Source organism: Bos grunniens, chromosome 15 (assembly GCF_055505025.1).
Source record: "Bos grunniens cultivar Pamir isolate PY7600 chromosome 15, Bosgru_T2T1.0, whole genome shotgun sequence".
Lineage (NCBI taxonomy): Eukaryota > Metazoa > Chordata > Mammalia > Artiodactyla > Bovidae > Bos > Bos grunniens.
Window position 1 is genome coordinate 43,677,577 of NC_141179.1, and position 18,743 is coordinate 43,696,319.

The 18,743-nt window shown below is 39.4% G+C and overlaps 2 protein-coding genes across 9 annotated transcripts in view; both read right to left on the reverse strand.

The window, feature by feature from the left end:
- The window catches only part of ZNF143 (zinc finger protein 143), a 67,185-nt gene that overhangs the window by 19,065 nt on the left and 29,377 nt on the right, over positions 1-18,743 (reverse strand). For all 8 annotated transcript variants that reach the window (XM_086340112.1, XM_086340106.1, XM_086340105.1 and 5 more), the window contains 5 exons: positions 13,394-13,513; positions 12,112-12,187; positions 11,293-11,418; positions 9,727-9,906; positions 1,994-2,221 (listed from right to left, as the gene is read on the reverse strand). In XM_086340112.1, the coding sequence (XP_086196238.1) occupies positions 1,994-2,221; positions 9,727-9,906; positions 11,293-11,418; positions 12,112-12,187; positions 13,394-13,513 (730 nt within the window). The remainder of the gene's footprint in view (positions 1-1,993; positions 2,222-9,726; positions 9,907-11,292; positions 11,419-12,111; positions 12,188-13,393; positions 13,514-18,743) is intronic.
- On the reverse strand, positions 16,866-17,261 carry LOC147357761 (thymosin beta-4-like). Its single transcript, XM_086340114.1, has one exon. The coding sequence runs from the start codon at positions 17,215-17,217 to the stop codon at positions 17,101-17,103; it is 117 nt and encodes a 38-aa protein (XP_086196240.1). The 5' UTR covers positions 17,218-17,261; the 3' UTR covers positions 16,866-17,100.

Below are 18,743 nucleotides of genomic sequence, written 5' to 3' on the forward strand. Positions count from 1 at the left end.
GGACACGACTGAGCACACACACAAGACACAGGCAGATGAGCTTCTGAGGTGGCGCTAGTGGTAAAGAACCCGCCTGCCAGTGCAGAAGACATAAGAGATGCAGGTTCAATCCTTGGGTCAGGAGAATGCCCCAGAGAAGGGCATGGCAACCCACTCCAGTATTTCTGCCTGAAGAATCCCATGGACAGAGGATTCCTGCAGGCTACAGTCCATAGGGTCACAAAGAGTTAGATACAACTGATATGACTTAGCATGCACGCACGGCCATTTATTATTATTATACCATTACTCCAACGGGGTTCAAAACGTAGGGCATCACATGGGAGAAAAGGAACACAAACCCATTCTTATTCTCGGAAAAACAATCTTAGTTTAACTTTTTTTAATAACATGTATATCATAGGTTATCTTCTAGAACACAAGAAATTCTGACAATCTGAAATGTTAACATTTAAGGAAGAGATTGAGGAAGATTAAAAAGGGAACAGTCTTAAACCCAAGTTTGACATCATTAAAGTCTACTTTATAATTGCAAGGATTTAGCAGCAATTGTTAACATCTAACCAAGCACACTTACAGTGCTATGGCTAGAAAACAGCATAGCATTTGAGAGGAAAGGAATTGTTGGGAAGTTCCTGGTAGTCCAGTGGCTAGCACTTGGTGCTTTCACTGATGGAGCCTGGGTTCAATCCCTGGTCAGGGAACTAAGATCCTGCAAACCCTGTGATATGGACGAAATATTTTAAAAAGAGTGAAGGAAATGTTATTTTTTTACTGCTACTGCTGCTGCTGCTGCTAAGTCACTTCAGTCATGTCCGACTCTGTGCAACCCCATAGACAGCAGCCCACCAGGCTTCTCTGTCCCTGGGATTCTCCAGGCAAGAATATGGGAGTGGGTTGCCATTTCCTTCTCCAATGCATGCATGCATGCTAAGTCGCTTCAGCCGTGTCTGACTCTGTGTGACCCTATGGACAGCAGCCCACCAGGCTCCTCTGTCCACGGGATCCTCTAGGCAAGAATACTGGAATCGATTGCCATTTCCTTCTCTGTATTTTCTTACTATCACACGACTAATATCTGAAAAGATAAATTAGAATTACACGGAATTATTTGAGTAGATAGTGAATGATCTGTTCTTTTCCTTATTCTCCATTTTTTTCCCTACCTGTATGTTTTTCAATCCTTTAATATTAGTTGTAAGATTGGGTAAGAATGTTTTAATTTTCAAACTTACTTCATTTAGGAACTACTCAATGAAACAGGACAATATATATATTTTGTTCTGTTTCAGAAAAACCTATTTCATTTTAATCTATTTAACTATGCTGTGTTATTTAACTGAAATCATGGAATCTAATTCTGTTTTTCTCAAGAGTTTATCCTTACTGAAATGAATGTTTTTGTCTCCCACAACACTACTGAATAGACATGAATCAACTAAGAGTTATTTAGGAATGCTTCACCACTCTTGATTAAGACCAACATTCTAATACACCCAAATAGTCTAGCTACCCCTACCCTGCTGTGCAGCCTCATGTCATATCACCCTCCCAGGCAGAAATGCCATGCTGGCCAGGCTTCGTTCAGTCTCTCCAATTTACTTGGCTCTCTCCAACCTCAGGGCTTTTTGCATGTGCCAGTCCCTCCATTTGGAACATTCTCCTGCCTCTGCTCCCTGTTTACCACCCTACCCCCCAACCCTTGTACATCCCTGCCCGTACACCGAGTGAACCCATGATCTCTCCAAAAATCACTTCTTCAGGGGAGTTGTCTCTGACCTTTGAGACTAATTTCCCCTCTTACATCTCAGAGCATTAAGTACCTTACTTTGATAGCAATTATTGCAGTTGTAAACGGTATTTTTGTGCGACTATTTGAATGAAACTTTATGGTTAGAGATAATGCTTTCAATCATACATTATGCTCGTAACTATTGATTTTCAAACAATAAAATACTGGACATAAAAATAAAATACTGGGGAAAACCCTTACCTGGGGGAGGCTCAAAGAAGGCTTCCTGCTCCTCCTCGATGGGCTCAGTGTCGTTGTGCGCCGTTCGTTTGTGCATGGCCAGTGTGGAGATCTGCTTGTATGTCTTCCCACAGTGATTACAGTTGTATGGTTTGGAGTGAGTGTGAACAACATGATGTTTGTACAAACTGGAATATTCTGTAAACCTTTTGTCACACCCAGGGACTGTACAAACATATGGCTTTTCCCCTAAGAAAAGAATGGCACCGGGAAAAAAAAATCAATTTTCAGTTATGAAGGCATAATCATTCCATACCTTCTAGGAGGTGGACGGGGAATGAAGGGGGAGGGAAACCACTAGTAGCAAAAGTAAACAGTTGTCAAATCCCTTTCTATCCTGCTGTAAGGCACAGCATAAGAAAAGACTCTCTGACTATGGTTTCAACTTGGCTCAAAAGGTGGTCTGCAACCTGAGTCATACCCCACACTTGAATACCACTTTTTGTTTAATTTCAAGAAATGTGAAAAATAAGGATGGAGATATTTACTGCCCAGCTACAAGCTTTGATGAGGACTTTCCAGGCAATCCAGTGGTTATGACTAGGCACTTATACTGCAGGGGGCATGGGTTCGATCCTTGGTTGGAGAACTACGATCTCACATGCCACACAGAGAGCCACACACAAAAAAAGCATTGATGAAACTGTTCTTGTTACTTATAACTAGATAATCTACATATCATTAGTGATACTATATTAATAATGGAAATAATAAATGTAGGGAATTCCCTGGCAGTCTAGTAGTTAGGACTCCACACTTTCACTGCAGAGAACCTGGGGTCAATCCCACAAGCCACTTGGTACAGCCCAAAATAATAATAAAAATAATAAATGCAATTATTAGTATAATGTATGTAGCTTACCCTAAGGGTTTTATAAGGATAAAAAACAAACATTTTCTAAAAAGTGTATGAGATATAGTCTGGACACATATTTCATATTAACTTCACTTGACTTCTTGCAACCAATCCAAAGCTATTAAATATTCACTAAAAACAATTCAATGCAAAGCAATTCTTTTTCCATGAAACAGTCTGAGAATTAATACAGGCAGTGCACATATTTTTAGAACTTTTCATTATATAAAATTTCAAACATACACACAAGTATAGAGAAACAGTGCAATAAATCAATCATTTAGCTTCAACTATCAATTATTCGCCACACGTTTGCCCCCTCTGAAACAACTCCATGTACATTCCATCTCATCCATGAGTATTTCTGACTGTATAAAAGATGGATGCTTTTTATAAAGAACAAAATTACCAATAATTATTTAATATCACAATATCTAGACACTGTTTGTATGTTGTGGGAGGGTGCCGCGCAGGGAATCTAACACAGTGAGGGAAACCAAACCGGAACAAATTAGCCTAATTGTAGTTTAAATCAACACTTTTAACCACTTAGAAGAGGTATGGGGGCCAGGGTTGGGGAGGAGAAGCTAAAGTAACTCATATATACAGTATTTAATAGTCTCAGTCTTGGACTACCTGGAATAGGGAAAAACTACAAACAAAGATTTAACTCTTCTTGGTGGGCTTGTTTATTCTAGTACTATAGGTTGAAGTTTTTATCTTGGGGAATAGTTGTGGAGGAGACATGATGAGGGCAAGACCAGGCAGGAAAATGTCAGGCAACTCCAATTCAGAGAACCAGCCCTACTCATATTCAGGCTTGAGCAGTGACTGCCACTATGTGGCACCAAACCACAGTCAAGATATAAATACATGGGGCCGGGGGCGGGGGGGGGGGGGGGGGGCGTTGTTTTTTTCTGGTTTTGTCTTGAAACTATAGTTTTTACAATTGAGATATAACTGACTTATTATATTAGTTTCAGGTGTATAACATAGTGACTCAATAATATTATGTATGACAAAATCATCACCATGATAAGTCTGTCAACATACCAAGTTACTCCAATATTATTGACTATATTCTCTATGCTGCACATTGTATAACTCATTTATTTTATAACTGGAAGTTTATACCTCTTAATCTCCCTTACCTGTTTTATTCATCCACCAATCCCCTGCCCTCTGGCAACTACCAGTTTTGTTTTCTTTATCTATGAGTCTGTCTTTATGTTTGTTTATTCATTTGGTTTGTTAAAGTTCCACATATGGGTGAAATCATACAGTATTTGTCTTCCTCTGTCTGACATTTCACTTAGCATAATACCCTCTAGGTCCAACCATGTTGTCACAAATGGCAAGACTTCATTATGTTTTATGGTTAATACTCCACTGTATGTTTGTATGTAAATGTATCACACTTATCCATTCACCTATCAGTGGACACTTAGGTTGCTTCCATATCCTGGATATTGCAAATAAGGCTGTAATAAACACAGGGGTGTATATATCTTTTTAAATTAGTGTCTTATTTTCTTCATTCAAATACCCAGAAGTGGAATTGCTGGATTGTATGGTAGTTCTGTTTCATTTTTGAGGAAACTCCAAACTGTTTTCTGTAGTGGCTGTACCAATTTACATTCCTACCAACAGTGCAAGAGGATTTTTTTTCCTTCACATCCTTATCAACACTTGTTACTATCTTTTTGATAATAGCCATTCTGACAGGTGTGAGGTGATATCTCATTGTGGTTTCGTTTACCATTTCCTGGGTGATAGCAATGTTGAGCATCTTCTCATGGAGACATAAATGGATCTGAGTTGCACTTTAGAGCTCCCTAATGGCTAGCTGTGGAGAAGGCAATGGCACCCCACTCTAGTACTCTTGCCTGGAAAATCCCATGGATGGAGGAGCGTGGTAGTCTGCAGTCCACGGGGTCACGAAGAGTCAGAAACAACTGAGCGACTTCACTTTCACTTTTCACTTTCATGCATTGGAGAAGGAGATGGCAACCCACTCCAGTGTTCTTGCCTGGAGAATCCCAAGGACGGCGGAGCCTGGTGGGCTGCCGTCTATGGGGTTGCACAAAGTCGGACACAACTGAAGCAACTTAGCAGCGGCAGCAGCAGCAATGGCTAGCTGCACTCTCAACTGGGTTGGTCATCTCATCATTCTCCTAAAATGGACCGCATTTTACAAGCTGAGTCTTATGCTCCACTTATACATAATGTGGGCTTTAATTGTATTATCTACTTGATGATCATCAGCCAATCTTTTCTTCCAACCCAGACCTACTTCCTGGGTCAGGCCAACATTTACAACTACCTACTGGATATCCTTGAGGGGGTTTCCCTGAGAGCTCAATAGATAAAGAATCTGCCTGCAGTGCTGGAGACCCGGGTTTGATCCCTGGGTTTTAAAGATTCCCTGGAGAAGGGAATGGCAACCTACTCCAACATTCTTGCCTGGAAAATCCTATGGACAGAGGAGCCTTGCGGGCTATAGTCCATGGGGTGGCAAGAGTCGAATACAACTTAGCAACTAAACCGCCACTGGATATCCTTACTTTAGTGACTTTTAACCATGTATGCATTTAAAAGACCTGGAGGATTTTTAATATATACTGATACCTGGGCCTCACCTCAGTAAAACTGTCAAAATCTTTGCAGACAGGATCTGTGGAATCAGTCTATTTTAAAAAGGTGAATCCGATGTACAGCCACATTTGAAAGCACTACGCTACCTGCATATTCCAAAGATCATAATGACCAAACTTAATGTAGGCATTCCTCTTTGTGGTGGTTGTTTAGTTGCTATGTAGTGTCTAACTCTCTTGCAACCCCATGGACTGTAGCCTGCCAGGGTCCTCTGTCCATGGGATTTCCCAGGCAAGAATATTGGAATGGGTTGCCATGTCCTTCTCTAGGGGATCTTCCCAATCAGGGATTGAACCAGCATCTCCTGCATTGCAGGCAGATTCTTTCCCAATGAGCCACTTGGGAAGCAGGCATCCCTCTGACTGTAATCTAATTTGCCCATAAAACATGTTGAATGGCTAACTTTCTATATTCCATTACTTTAGATGGGAAAAATAGTTTTCCCAATCCATCTAAAAACCCCAACCATTTTCCCCAAATATTACAAAAAGGTTCTTAACCCACCAAGAATGTCTGCATAAAATGAAGCACTTAAAACACCATTTATCTAATTATTAACACTCTGAACTCAGTAGCATGTATAAGTTTGTGTATAATACACAATAATAGCAGAGTATCAAATAGGAATTTTGTTTTCTTTCTACACCACAAACATGTACTATAAGTTTAAAATGAAGTATCTTAAAAATATTTGGCCATGTGATGCAAAGAGCCAACTCATCGGAAAAGACTCTGATGCTGGGAAAGACTGAAGGCAAAAGGAGGAGGGGGGTGCAGAAGATGAAATGGTTCAATAGTATCACTGACTCAATGGACATGAATTTGAGCAAACTCTGGGAGATAGTGGAGGACAGGGGAGCCTGGTGTGCTGCAGTCCAAGGGATCGCAAAGAGTCAGACACAACTTAGCAACTGAACAACAAATCTTAAAGACAGACAGGAATTCAGATTATATTAGCAAAAGACAATTTTTTTTTCTAATCTACAGCCATCTTTTCCAGGCCTCTGAGGTTTTCACAGGATATTCTACTTTCTTAGGAAACACAAATAATGTGGGCAAGATGATGGCAATAATGTATAATAAAAAAAGTAATGTATAATATACAATGTGAGTATAAGATATGACTGCATCAGAAATATTACCACAGTGTATTCTATGTTCTCTCATTTAGATTCATATGCAACTTAAAATCTTTTCCTTTTATAGAAAAATGCATGTATCAAGTGGATTCATTATGGTGGGGTTTCAATTTGAATCAAATTATGAGTAAAAATTTTACAAACCGTTACAGCAAATATACAGATGGTGAGAGTTCAGGTGGTGAGGGAAACCCAGAGAACTATATATTGCAAACCCACACTATTATCTTCCCTTCCCAACCTGGTCTTCCTCATCTTAGCATTATCACTGAACCTATTACACAAGCTAGAAGACAAGTTCTTCTCATTCCTCATGACTAAGTTGGTCATCAGGTCCTTTGCTGATACCTCTTCAATGTCTTTCATTTTTATCCTTCTCCATCTCACTCACTTAAAATATTCTAATGGCCCTTAATCAGTCTCCTTGCTTATGGCCTCATCTCCCTTTAACTTCTTTCTATAGCATTGACAGAGTAATTTTTTTCTAAAAAAAGTAAATTTTCTTTAAATCTTCCTTCCTCTCTATCCATAAGTTTAGTTCAGTTCAGTTGCTCAGTCGTGTCCGACTCTTTGCCATTCCATGAATCGCAGCACGCCAGGCCTCTCTGTCCATCACCAACTCCCAGAGTTCACTCAGACTCACATCCATCGAGTCAGTGATGCCATCCAGCCATCTCATCCTCTGTCGACCCTTCTCCTCCTGCCCCCAATCCCTCCCAGCATCAGAGTCTTCTCCAATGAGTCAACTCTTCACATGAGGTGGCCAAAGTACTGGAGTTTCAGCTTTAGCATCATTCCTTCCAAAGAAATCCCAGGGCTGATCTCCTTCAGAATGGACTGGTTGGATCTCCTTGCAGTCCAAGGGACTCTCAAGAGTCTTCTCCAACACCACAGTTCAAAAGCATCAATTCTTCGGCACTCAGCCTTCTTCACAGTCCAACTCTCACATCCATACATGACCACAGGAAAAACCATAGCCTTGACTAGATGGACCTTTGTTGGCAAAGTAATGTCTCTGCTTTTCAATATGCTATCTAGGTTGGTCATAACTTTCCTTCCAAGGAGTAAGCATCTTTTAATTTCATGGCTGCAGTCACCATCTGCAGTGATTTTGGAGCCCAGAAAAATAAAGTCTGACACTGTTTCCACTGTTTCCCCATCTATTTCCCATGAAGTGATGGGACCGGATGCCATGATCTTCGTTTTCTGAATGTTGAGCTTTAAGCCAACTTTTTCACTCTCCACTTTCACTTTCAGCAAGAGGCTTTTGAGTTCCTCTTCACTTTCTGCCATAAGGGTGGTGTCATCTGCATATCTGAGGTTATTGATATTTCTCCCGGCAATCTTGATTCCAGCTTGTGCTTCTTCCAGTCCAGCGTTTCTCATGATGTATTCTGCATAGAAGTTAAATAAACAGGGTGACAATATACAGCCTTGACATACTCCTTTTCCTATTTGGAACCACTCTGGTGTTCCATGTCCAGTTCTAACTGTTGCTTCCTGACCTGTATACAGATTTCTCAAGAAGGCAGGTCAGGTAGTCTGGTATTCCCATCTCTTTCAGAATTTTCCACAGTTTATTGTGATGCACACAGTCAAAGGCTTTGGCATAGTCAATAAAGCAGAAACAGATGTTTTTCTGGAACTCTCTTGCTTTTTCCATCATCCAGCAGATGTTGGCAGTTTGATCTCTGGTTCCTCTGCCTTTTCTAAACCAGCTTGAACCTCAGGAAGTTCACGGTTCACGTATTGCTGAAGCCTGGCTTGGAGAATTTTGAGCATTACTTTACTAGCATGTGAGATGAGTGCAATTGTGCGGTAGTTTGAGCATTCTTTGGCATTGCCTTTCTTAGGGATTGGAATGAAAACTGACCTTTTCCAGTCCTGCGGCCACTGCTGAGTTTTCCAAATTTGCTGACATATTGAGCGCAGCACTTTGACAGCATCATCTTTCAGGATTTGAAACAGCTCAACTGGAATTCCATCACCTCCACTAGCTTTGTTCGTAGTGATGCTTTCTAACGCCCACTTGACTTCAAATTCCAGGATGTCTGGCTCTAGGTCAGTGATCACACCATCGTGATTATCTGGGTCGTGAAGATCTTTTTTGTACAGTTCTTCTGTGTATTCTTGCCACCTCTTCTTAATATCTTCTGCTTCTCTTAGGTCCATAGCAGTATCCAAATTTATTAATGTACCATTCCCAAACAGTATCCAAAACTTATTAATGTACCTTTCTCAAAGTAAAGGGATTGCTATAGATGCCTGAAAATATTTCCAGAGATATCCAGCATCTGTAGAATGTAGCCTGAGAAATACTACCTTACACAACTAACATTCCATTCTAAATGTCTTTTAATTTTGAATTATCACAAGTTTACTCTTAATATGAGTAATAAAAATAATACATTAAAAACTTCTTATAAAACTAATGTATCCTCTCATTCTCCTCTCCATTCCCATCAAAAATACAACCACCTGAAACTAATACAGAATTGTAAATCAATTATATGTCAACTATAAAAAAATACAACCACAAAGCAGAGCATCAAATTAAAAGCTTTTGTGCTGTAAATGGCACCATCAAAAAAGTTAAAAAAAAAAAAAAACAGCAGAAAATATCTATAAAAATTGGATTGTGGTGATGGTTGTATAACCTTGTGAATATACTAAAAAAACAATGAATCATATAGTTTAATGGATGAATTGTATAGTGTATGAATTATATCTCAATAAAGCTGGTAAAAAAATATATACATAGATACTCTGCAACAATTATGTCTATGACCCCTCCCTAAATCAACTGCCCTTGACATGTTTTGTCTATCTCTGCATTTTTGATGCCTAGCAGGGGAACACACAGCAGACATGCAGTAACTATTGCATAAATAAATGTATAAATGCTAAAGCGAACTTTGTTCAATTTATGTAATCCACTGCTGTGGCAGGAAGGAGGGAAGAGATTCCTGCAAATGGTTTATGGGAGAGGCAGGAGTTAAAACTGAGCCTTGAAAGACAGAAGACCAAGAACTAGAGACCGTTACCTGTGTGTATTCTCACGTGGTTTTTATAATTGGTTGCACTGGCAAATGCCCTCCCACATCCTGGTTCTGTGCAGTAATAAGGTCTTTCTCCTGTATGTGTCCTAATATGCACTTTTCTAATGTTTGATGTTGTAAAAGACCGACCACAGCCTTCAAAGTGACATTTAAAGGGCCTTTCTCCTGAAAACACAAAGGGAAATACATTAAATGGTGCAAAAATACACAGATACTAAAATGTCTTATACTTCAATTCTGCTTAGGATCATTCATGCTCAGACTCTATAGCCTTTTTGTATTGAGCTTCCCTTTGTTTTTCTTGTTTTATTTTTTTCTGCAAACAGCATTGTCTACTCCAAATGTTAATTTACATAGGAAAACCTGAATAGTATTCAAAACTCATCACTGATTACATGACTTTCCAAGACAGGAGTCATCCAGAAAGGCATACTAAAAAATGAACTGAGATAAGCGACAAAGAACTACATATCACAAAGAAATACAAAAGAAAAACAGAGTCAAGCATAAGGATTAAGTTAGAATAGCCTTGGAATCCCCTAAGAAAAGAAAAAAAATTTTTGGTCTTTTTAAAATCTAGTGTCTCACACATAATATGCATTAAAAATACTCACTGAATATATTATTATTCTCGGGAGCTTAGAAACACCTGCCTTTCATATAACAATAAGAGCATGAATGAAATAGAACCAGGGACCTACAGCTTTGTTTCTGAACACTGTAAAGCCGATCTGGAATCATATTTGAACTAAAAGTTAAACACTGATAACGGGAAGAATCCTCCATGAAAATTTGCTAAACTATCTCAGAATACTTAGAAATATCTGGGGACAAAGTGATAAGATTATGTTTAAAACATCTGCAGTAAAATCTCAAACTAAATGACCTTATGCTATCAATATATTACTTAGTCAACAGCTTATACCAGCATCTCTTATCAACAGTTTCTGAAAGTCTTCCAACTCTAATCCAAAGCAAATAATTACCTTTATAACACCAATCAGCAAATAATCAAATATAAGGAGAGGAGGGGAGGGGAAGGAAGATTTGAACAAAGTACCCCGTAGGAAAAGGAGAGAAGGAATTTAAAGGGTAGGAAAAATGATCACAAGAAAGGAACAAGCCTTTCTTTCTGTGGGGCTGTAAGGACGTCAGATTCTTTTCTTTTTATAGGAGCAGCTTAAAGCAGGAGAAGCCATGCTAAAGAAATTGGGTGCCTTAGGTTCTGGTCTCAGTTGGGCTACTAAGCAGACATATAATCCTAGGTACATAAGCCTGTTGCTCAGATAATTCCTGAAAACAGAAGGTTGGCGGTCTAGGGCCACTGCTAATCTTTTGGAACACGGAACCCACTGAGAATCTAACAATGTTACAGGCCCTCATCCTGGAAACAACAGACCTGCACGAATGGCAGACTACATGGAGTTTCATGAGTTTAAGCGAAGCCCTTGATACTGACTCCCTGAAGTGCTTCCAGAAACCACTTCCCCAAGACCCTCCCTGCAGATGAAGAACTCCTGGCCTAGATAGAGTATTTCTTCACACCAGTACCTGTATGAGTTCTGATATGTTTTTGTAGATCTCCTGAAGTTTTGAAAGATTTGGTACAATTGTCTTCTGAACACCGATATGGCTTTTCTCCTGTATGAGTTCTGACATGACTTTTTAATCCGTAACCTTCAAGAAAAATTTAAAAGAAATTTAATTATACAAGATTCCTGTAAGCATGCCCACTGAGATTAAGCTATTGAAAAGTACAGTAAACACCAAGGATATAATAGGCAAACACAATAGAATAACTATTAAACAGGTACTACAGCATGACAGATCAGGACTGTCCAGCTGAAAATTCAACAGTTTCATCTCTGACTAGAAGAGACTGTGTGTTTCTTTTTTTAAAGTGTCCCCATCTTATTACATGTGCATTACTCATACTCCAAAATCTTGAAGCAGAATGGAGGCATGGAGTGAAGAACAGGGCGGAAGTCAGGAGTCCGAGCACCAGTCTTGGCCCTGCTGCATGTGTCCCAGGGCAGGACCCATCCCACTGCTAAGCCCCAGATCATGGTTCCCCCCAGAGTCTGTCCTAATGTTAAACTCTGAGTCAGTGTTAATGCTCAGCTTTTGTGTTTCTTGCTAAAAGAAAGTAGTGTGTGGAGTGAAATATGAACACAGTAGGCAGAAACAGGTCTGAGGAGAAAAATGAGAACACAAAGAGAACAGACCAAGTGGGACAAAAGGAAGAAAGGGAGAGACTAGAAAACTAGTCACTGCACGCCCACTAATTCAGACCAAGGCAGGCGGTCAGTTCCTTCCTCTAACCTGTCTCTGCTCCCGAGTGGAACCAATAAACATAACTCAAAGTTTTACCTGTTGCAAATGCTTTCCCACAGCCTGCATGCTCACACTGGTAAGGCCGGTCTCCTGTGTGTGACCGCTCATGGACCTGTCATTAAAACAAAAGCATGAGTCTGTTTCCTCGAGGCATTCTGCAGGTAGATGGTCTCCACAAAGACTTCCTCCTTGCCCCCAACTGCTGAATTATTTTGTTGCTTGTATATTATTTTTGAAAGACAGAAGATAACTTTTCTCAAAAACTACTAATTCTCAATATAGACCGAATGCTATATGTTAAGACGTACTCATTTTAAGTAAGGAACAGGAATATTGGAGGTGTGAGCTTTTCTAAACTGCTCAAAGGTGTCTGTATGGAACATATACCTATTGAGAGCGAGTACAAGGAGACACTACACAACATAAAGTTAAGAGTGTGGAAGCTGCTGCTACAGGGGCCTTGATCTGAAGCAAGGCTTCACCACTGACTAGTGGTGTGACTGTGGCATCTGCCTTCTCTCAGCCTCAAAGTTCTCTCTGTAAAATGGGGGCATAATAGTACCTACCATAGAGGGCTGCTGTGACAAATGAATACTCATGACAATGCCTGATATTTACTGAACCTTTACCACTTGCCAGGCCATTCTCTTCAGTACTTTACAGGCACAGAATTAACTTACTTAATTCTCACAGCTACTCATTGAGGGAGGTTTATAATCTTTATGGTCTAATATTACAGATAAGGAAGATGAGGTACTAAGAGGTCAAGTAACATGTCAAGGTTACATACTGATAGGCAGCAGAGATGGGCTCTGGGGCTGCTATTCCAAATATGCTAAATGCACACTTCCTGACACATTGTAAGTTATTCAATAAAAGTTAGCTATTATTTTTTGGAGTGATGGTATATTGTATTTAGCTTCAATCAAAATACTTGGCCTATGTATGTGACAGGACAATCAACACCAACTTTTGCTGGATTGCAGCAAATCACTGTTAACGGAGTGATTATATCCACATCTCCCATATAATTACATAAATTTCACATGAGAAAAATTTATTCAAATATGTAGAGTACCTATCATATGCTATGACATATGCTGGACACGAGGGAGACAAAGATGAAGAAAGCATAGTCCTGGTCCTCAAAGAGTTTATTTCTAAAATCTGCATAGGTTTTTGTGTGTATATGAGTGTGAGCATTTGTATCTTGATAGGTGGGGGAGAACAATGGTGTCTGAATGCTACAAGTACATCAAGTTGGCGTTTAATGTCCTAGGTATCCTCATATCTAGACACAGCCTTCCTTCGTACATACCTTCAGATGGTGAGCTGTTGTATACAATTTTCCACATCCGTCATAGCCACATCGAAAGGCCTTCTCTCCACTCTGTTGAGATTTAGCAGTTACTCTTGTTGCATGTCCTTGTAAGACAATCTAGATGAGACCAAAAGTACAATTTAAAGTATTTACACAGAAATAAAGTAGATGAAGTTACAATTTTCAGAAAAAAAAAAAGATAAAATGTGGGTTTCCAGACTCAGGTTCCAGACTCAGACGAAGATTCTATCATCCTGAGCCGGTCGGGTTAATTCTGTTATGTGGCTGAAGTCAGCAGCTCTGGAAGAAGTCAACAGGAGATCCACAAGGGGGCATAATCAGCACTCAGAGATTGGAAACTGAAAACTTAAGCCAGGCAGTATACATTGGTCCACTGTATGCAGCTGTTCCTTGACATATTCCAGTAAGTGTGTGTGTGTATTTTTAAAAATATTTTAAAATTCTGAAATTTTTAAAATGACATAATATATATATAATAATAATATTTTTGGAAATATAATGTGCTAAGTCACTTCAGTCATGTCCTACTCTTTGCAACTCCACAGACTGTAGCCCACCAGGCTCCTCTGTCTATGGGATTCCTGAGGTAAGAATACTGGAACGGAGTGTCATTTCCTTCTCCATTAAAATATAGTATATATGTAAAATAATGCTTTAAAAAAAAATATATATATATGAGTACATATGTTCTAAAAACAATGTAAAAGTCATTTTCAATTTCAAAACCAATGAAAAAGCAGGGGTTAGATCATCTGAGTCACCTGTGGGAGACATCAGAATCTATATGATGCTAGTCTGTGGGGGAAAAAATGGCTCAGATGGTAAAGAATCTGCCTGCAAAGCAGGAGAGAGACCCGGGTTCGATCTCTGGGTCAGGAAGATCCCCTGGAGAAGAGAATGGCTACCCACTCCAGTATTCTTGCCTAGAGAATTCCATGGACAGAGGAGACTGGCAGGCTACAGTCCATGGGGTTGCAAAGAGTTGGACACGACTAAGCGACTAACACTTTCACACTATCACTTTATTTATTTATTTTTTTCTAAATTTATTTTATTTTTAAACTTTACATAATTGTATTAGTTTTGCCAAATATCACACACTATCACTTTAGAAGATCACTTCTCTGGAATTTCCCTGGTGGTTCAAGACGGTAAAGCGTCTGTCTACAATGTGGGAGACCTGGGCTCGATTCCTGGGTCAGGAAGTTCCCTGGAGAAGGAAATGGCAACCCACTCCAGTACTCTTCCCTAGAAAATCCCATGGACGGAGGAGCCTGGTGTCCATGGGGTTGCAGAGTCGGACATGACAGAGCGACTTCACTTTCACTTTCTCTGGAACTGAACACCATAAGACTTTAAATAATTGCACTGATGCTAGAGGTTTCTTTGGAGAAGGAAATGGCAACCCACTCCAGTATTCTTGCCTGGGAAATCCCATGGACAGAGGAGCTTGGTGGGCTACAGTCCACAGGGTTGTTAAGAGTCAGATACAACTTCGCAACTAAATTGCCACAGAGGTTTTTTAAAGATGATGACCTATTTTAGAAATTAAGTTACCATGAAACCTGAAGACATGACTTTCTACTTTGTGGGCATGTAGTGACGGTGCTGCCACATCCTATCTATGCAGATTGTCGTATTTGGCTCAAAAATAACTCTGCAAAGGCTGTTTTATATTGTAAAGATTTCAAAATAATGGAGCAAATATCATCATGACTGATGAGATACAACAGATGCTAAAAGCTGACAGAAAAATCTGAAAATAAAAGACACAACAAAGTGAAACAGATGACTCTACTGGCCTTTTTTCAAAGAGCTATTAGAATCTCTTTGTTTCTATTAAAGAGAACTCTCGGTTCCAAAAGAGGTTCTGTCACACCCCCTATCACTTGCACATCAACATGGAGTTTTTGGTAAATAAAAATTCCATATTTTCAATTGCCTGGTGCTTTTTATTCCTATTCTTTTTTCTTTTTTTAATATTTATAAACCCTGTGTCGAAGGAAATGAATATGCTTCATGGAATCTGATTCTGGTATCAGAACTAATAAAAATTAATTTTATTTATATTGCTAAATATTTAAGCTTCTAAATAATGTGTTCCCTCCATCTTCAGGTTTCACCTAGATATTTTTAAAAATCTGCACAACACTCTGATTTAATATATTTCATTTATTCACAGGATATATTTACATCAAATAAAGTTTTCTAGGGTAGATAATTAAAAAAATTTATTTACCATACTGTAAGGGACAAAACAACTTTTAAAAATCATTCTGCTGTTTTGGAATGGAGCTGTCTAAACTTTGGGAATGGTCAGGTCCTCATCATTCTAAGTGGGAATGGCAGGTCTTCTTCATTCTGAGCAATGATCCACTACAGCAATACACACTTAAATGGTGGCGGGTGGGAGGTGAGGGTTGGGGGGTGGGAGTGTGGAGGAGCTACAAGGGTTGGGGGGACAGAGAGAGCCCCGCATTAGAGGATAACAGTACAGAAGGTGTGGTACGGTCTTTACAAAACGGACATGGATGGCTATACAGAGTCTGTCTTAGGCTTTTCCTTGTAACTGTTAAATCAATTAAAAAACAAGCAGTGGGAAAGGGAAGGAGAGGGTGAGATGTATGGGAAGAGTAACATGGAAACTTACATTACCATGTGTAAAATAGATAGCCAATGGGAATTTGCTGCTGTATGGCTCAGGAAACTCAAACAGGGGCTCTGGCAACCTAGAGCTCTGGGTGGGATGGGGAGGGAGATGCGAGGGAGGCTCAAAAGGGAGGGGATACATGGATACCTATGGCTGATTCATGTTGAGGTTTGACAGAAAACAGCAAAGTTCTGTAAAGTAATTATCCTTCAATAAAAAATAAATAAATAAATAAATAATCAGGGGGAAAAAAAGGAAAAACAAGCAGTAGATCTCAGTGTCATTGCTGAATTACAAGCTAGTAATTATCTATGTTCATGTATTGTGGTATATTAATAAATGTTGCAGGGCAGTTTTCTAAGTAAAGACAGGCTTATGTTAAAACATCTAGATAAAATACGGACACACTTCCAAATGGGTGAAGATTGAAAGTATCTTTACAAAAAAAAAAGATATAATTCCACATCTTCTCTGCCTAGGAAATTCCATCCTTCTAAATTCATGATGCCTGTTCTCATCATTCCAAACAGAGCAGATTCTTCAAATCCTCAGCATCTCTGTAATATTTAGTTTGTATCATGGACTTGGCACTTGATGCTACTGTCTTTTGTTTTGTTTTGTTTTTTTCAGGTTTTAAAACTTTTTATTTGCATAATAAAAAAATTGTGCATTCCAATAATTAAAATCATTTGAACAACAAAAAAAAATGGCACTCTGATTAAACTGCATTTTACAGCCCGCAGAACACCTTGGACCAGCTTTTTACTCTAGATTTCACTGTCGTCCCACCCAGCTTCCTCCTTCACCAACATGCAAGTTCTTTTCCTTCCCTGCCAGCCACACAGGCAGATGGGAGAGGCAGGCGCAGCCTACGTTGTCAGTAGTTCTCCATTCTTTGATGTGAAAAGGGGTAGCACAGTCATTTAAATTCGATCCAACCTCTTTGCATCTTACAAAGTTAAACAGCTAAAAGAAGTAAAATAAGAAGGCAATGCTGTGGAATGTACAGTGCATACTGGCGGCGCACGCTTCATTACGACTCGCCTGCTTGCTTCTCCTGTTCAATCGTTTCTTTCCAAGGCAGTGGATTTTTCTCTTGCGTTTCCGTTTTCTTCAATTTCGACTTATCGAACTTCTCAATCTCAGCCATATCGGTTTGTCAGACATGGTTGCAGAGGGCACGGAGCGAACTGCCAGCGAGTGAAGTCGAATCTGCGCTGTGGCCGCCGTGAGTCGCTACTGTCTTATTTTAAAGAATTTGTATTTCCTTTTCTTCCCTATTAGCCTAGCAGTTCCTCAATGTCAAAATCTATATCATATATGCCATCATACCTCACTGCTGCTGCTGCTGCTAAGTCGCTTCAGTCATGTCCGACTCTTTGCGACCCCATAGACGGCAGCCCACCAGGCTCCGACATCCCTGGGATTCCCCAGGCAAGAACACTGAGGTGGGTTGCCATCTCCTTCTCCAATGCATGAAAGTGAAAAGTGAAAGTGAAGTCTCTCAGTCGTGTCCGACTCTTTGCGACCCCATGGACTGCAGCCCACCAGGCTCCTCCATCCATGGGATTTTCCAGGCAAGAGTACTGGAGTGGGGTGCCATTGCCTTCTCCGGTCATTACTCACAGTGCTAGGTAAAGGGTTTATACCACTAACTATATGAGCATAATTCAAAGGAACTAAAAATCTTTTGGGAGGTGTTAAAAAAGTTCTAGAATTAAAACTGTGGTGATCACTGTTCATCTCTGTGAATCTACTAAAACCACTGAGTTGCACACGTTAAACTGGTGAACTGTATAGTACGTGAAATATATATTAGTAAAATTAAAAGGAAATAAATGGTAATTTGAATAAGAAAATTTCTCTTATTTGCAAGAACCAGAAGAGTTTCTATGAATCCCTTAAAAAGTAACTATTATTTTTAAAATTTCACTATTATTTTTTCTGATTATAACAGTAACACATACATTGGGCGAATTTGGTTACCACAGCAAAGAGTAAAGAGAAAAGTTCAAGTGAGCTGTAATTCCAGCATGCAAAAAATAACTGTTAATATCTTGGTTTGTTTCTATTTAGCATTTTTAAAATATATATATATTATATATATATTAGTGTGTAAGTTTTATTTTAGCAGAACTGGAATTAAGCTTTACACAAATTCTAAAGGCAGAAATTAATTGTACATGGGACTCCAAATCATGAGAAGAGAGTTCTTGCTGTTTCCTTCTCTTCCTTTCTAAAAGTACCAAGTTTATCATCTCCCAGGTCTGAAAGATTAAGCCCAACAGCCCACACCTTCAGACCAGGTGGTGGCAGCACTTTATTCAGGAAAGGCCCACACCTGAATCTGTTCTGTTATTCTCTCCTAGGACAAGTTTTAATTCTGGCATGAAACAGATTATCAGAGGTTTGGCATTTAATTTAATTAAGCCAAAACAATGAAGTTAAGACTGAACTTAAAACCTGTTAGGAGGATTCAAAATGTTTTCCAAAAATGTACTTGTTTCTGCTCTTATCCTAACATCCACAGCTCAGGGGTGGTGACATAAGGGGCAGAAGCTCCAGTTTTGGAAGAACTACTGAGAACTCCAAGTCTCTGTCAGCATGGCAGAAGTGAGGCTGGTAACAGAATTTCTTATTTCTAAACCAACTGAAGTCACTAACATTGACATATTA

What these genes read in the sequence shown, in the direction of transcription:
- LOC147357761 (XM_086340114.1), bottom strand. Translation starts at nt 17,217, where the DNA reads ATGGCTGAGATTGAGAAGTTCGATAAGTCGAAATTGAAGAAAACGGAA.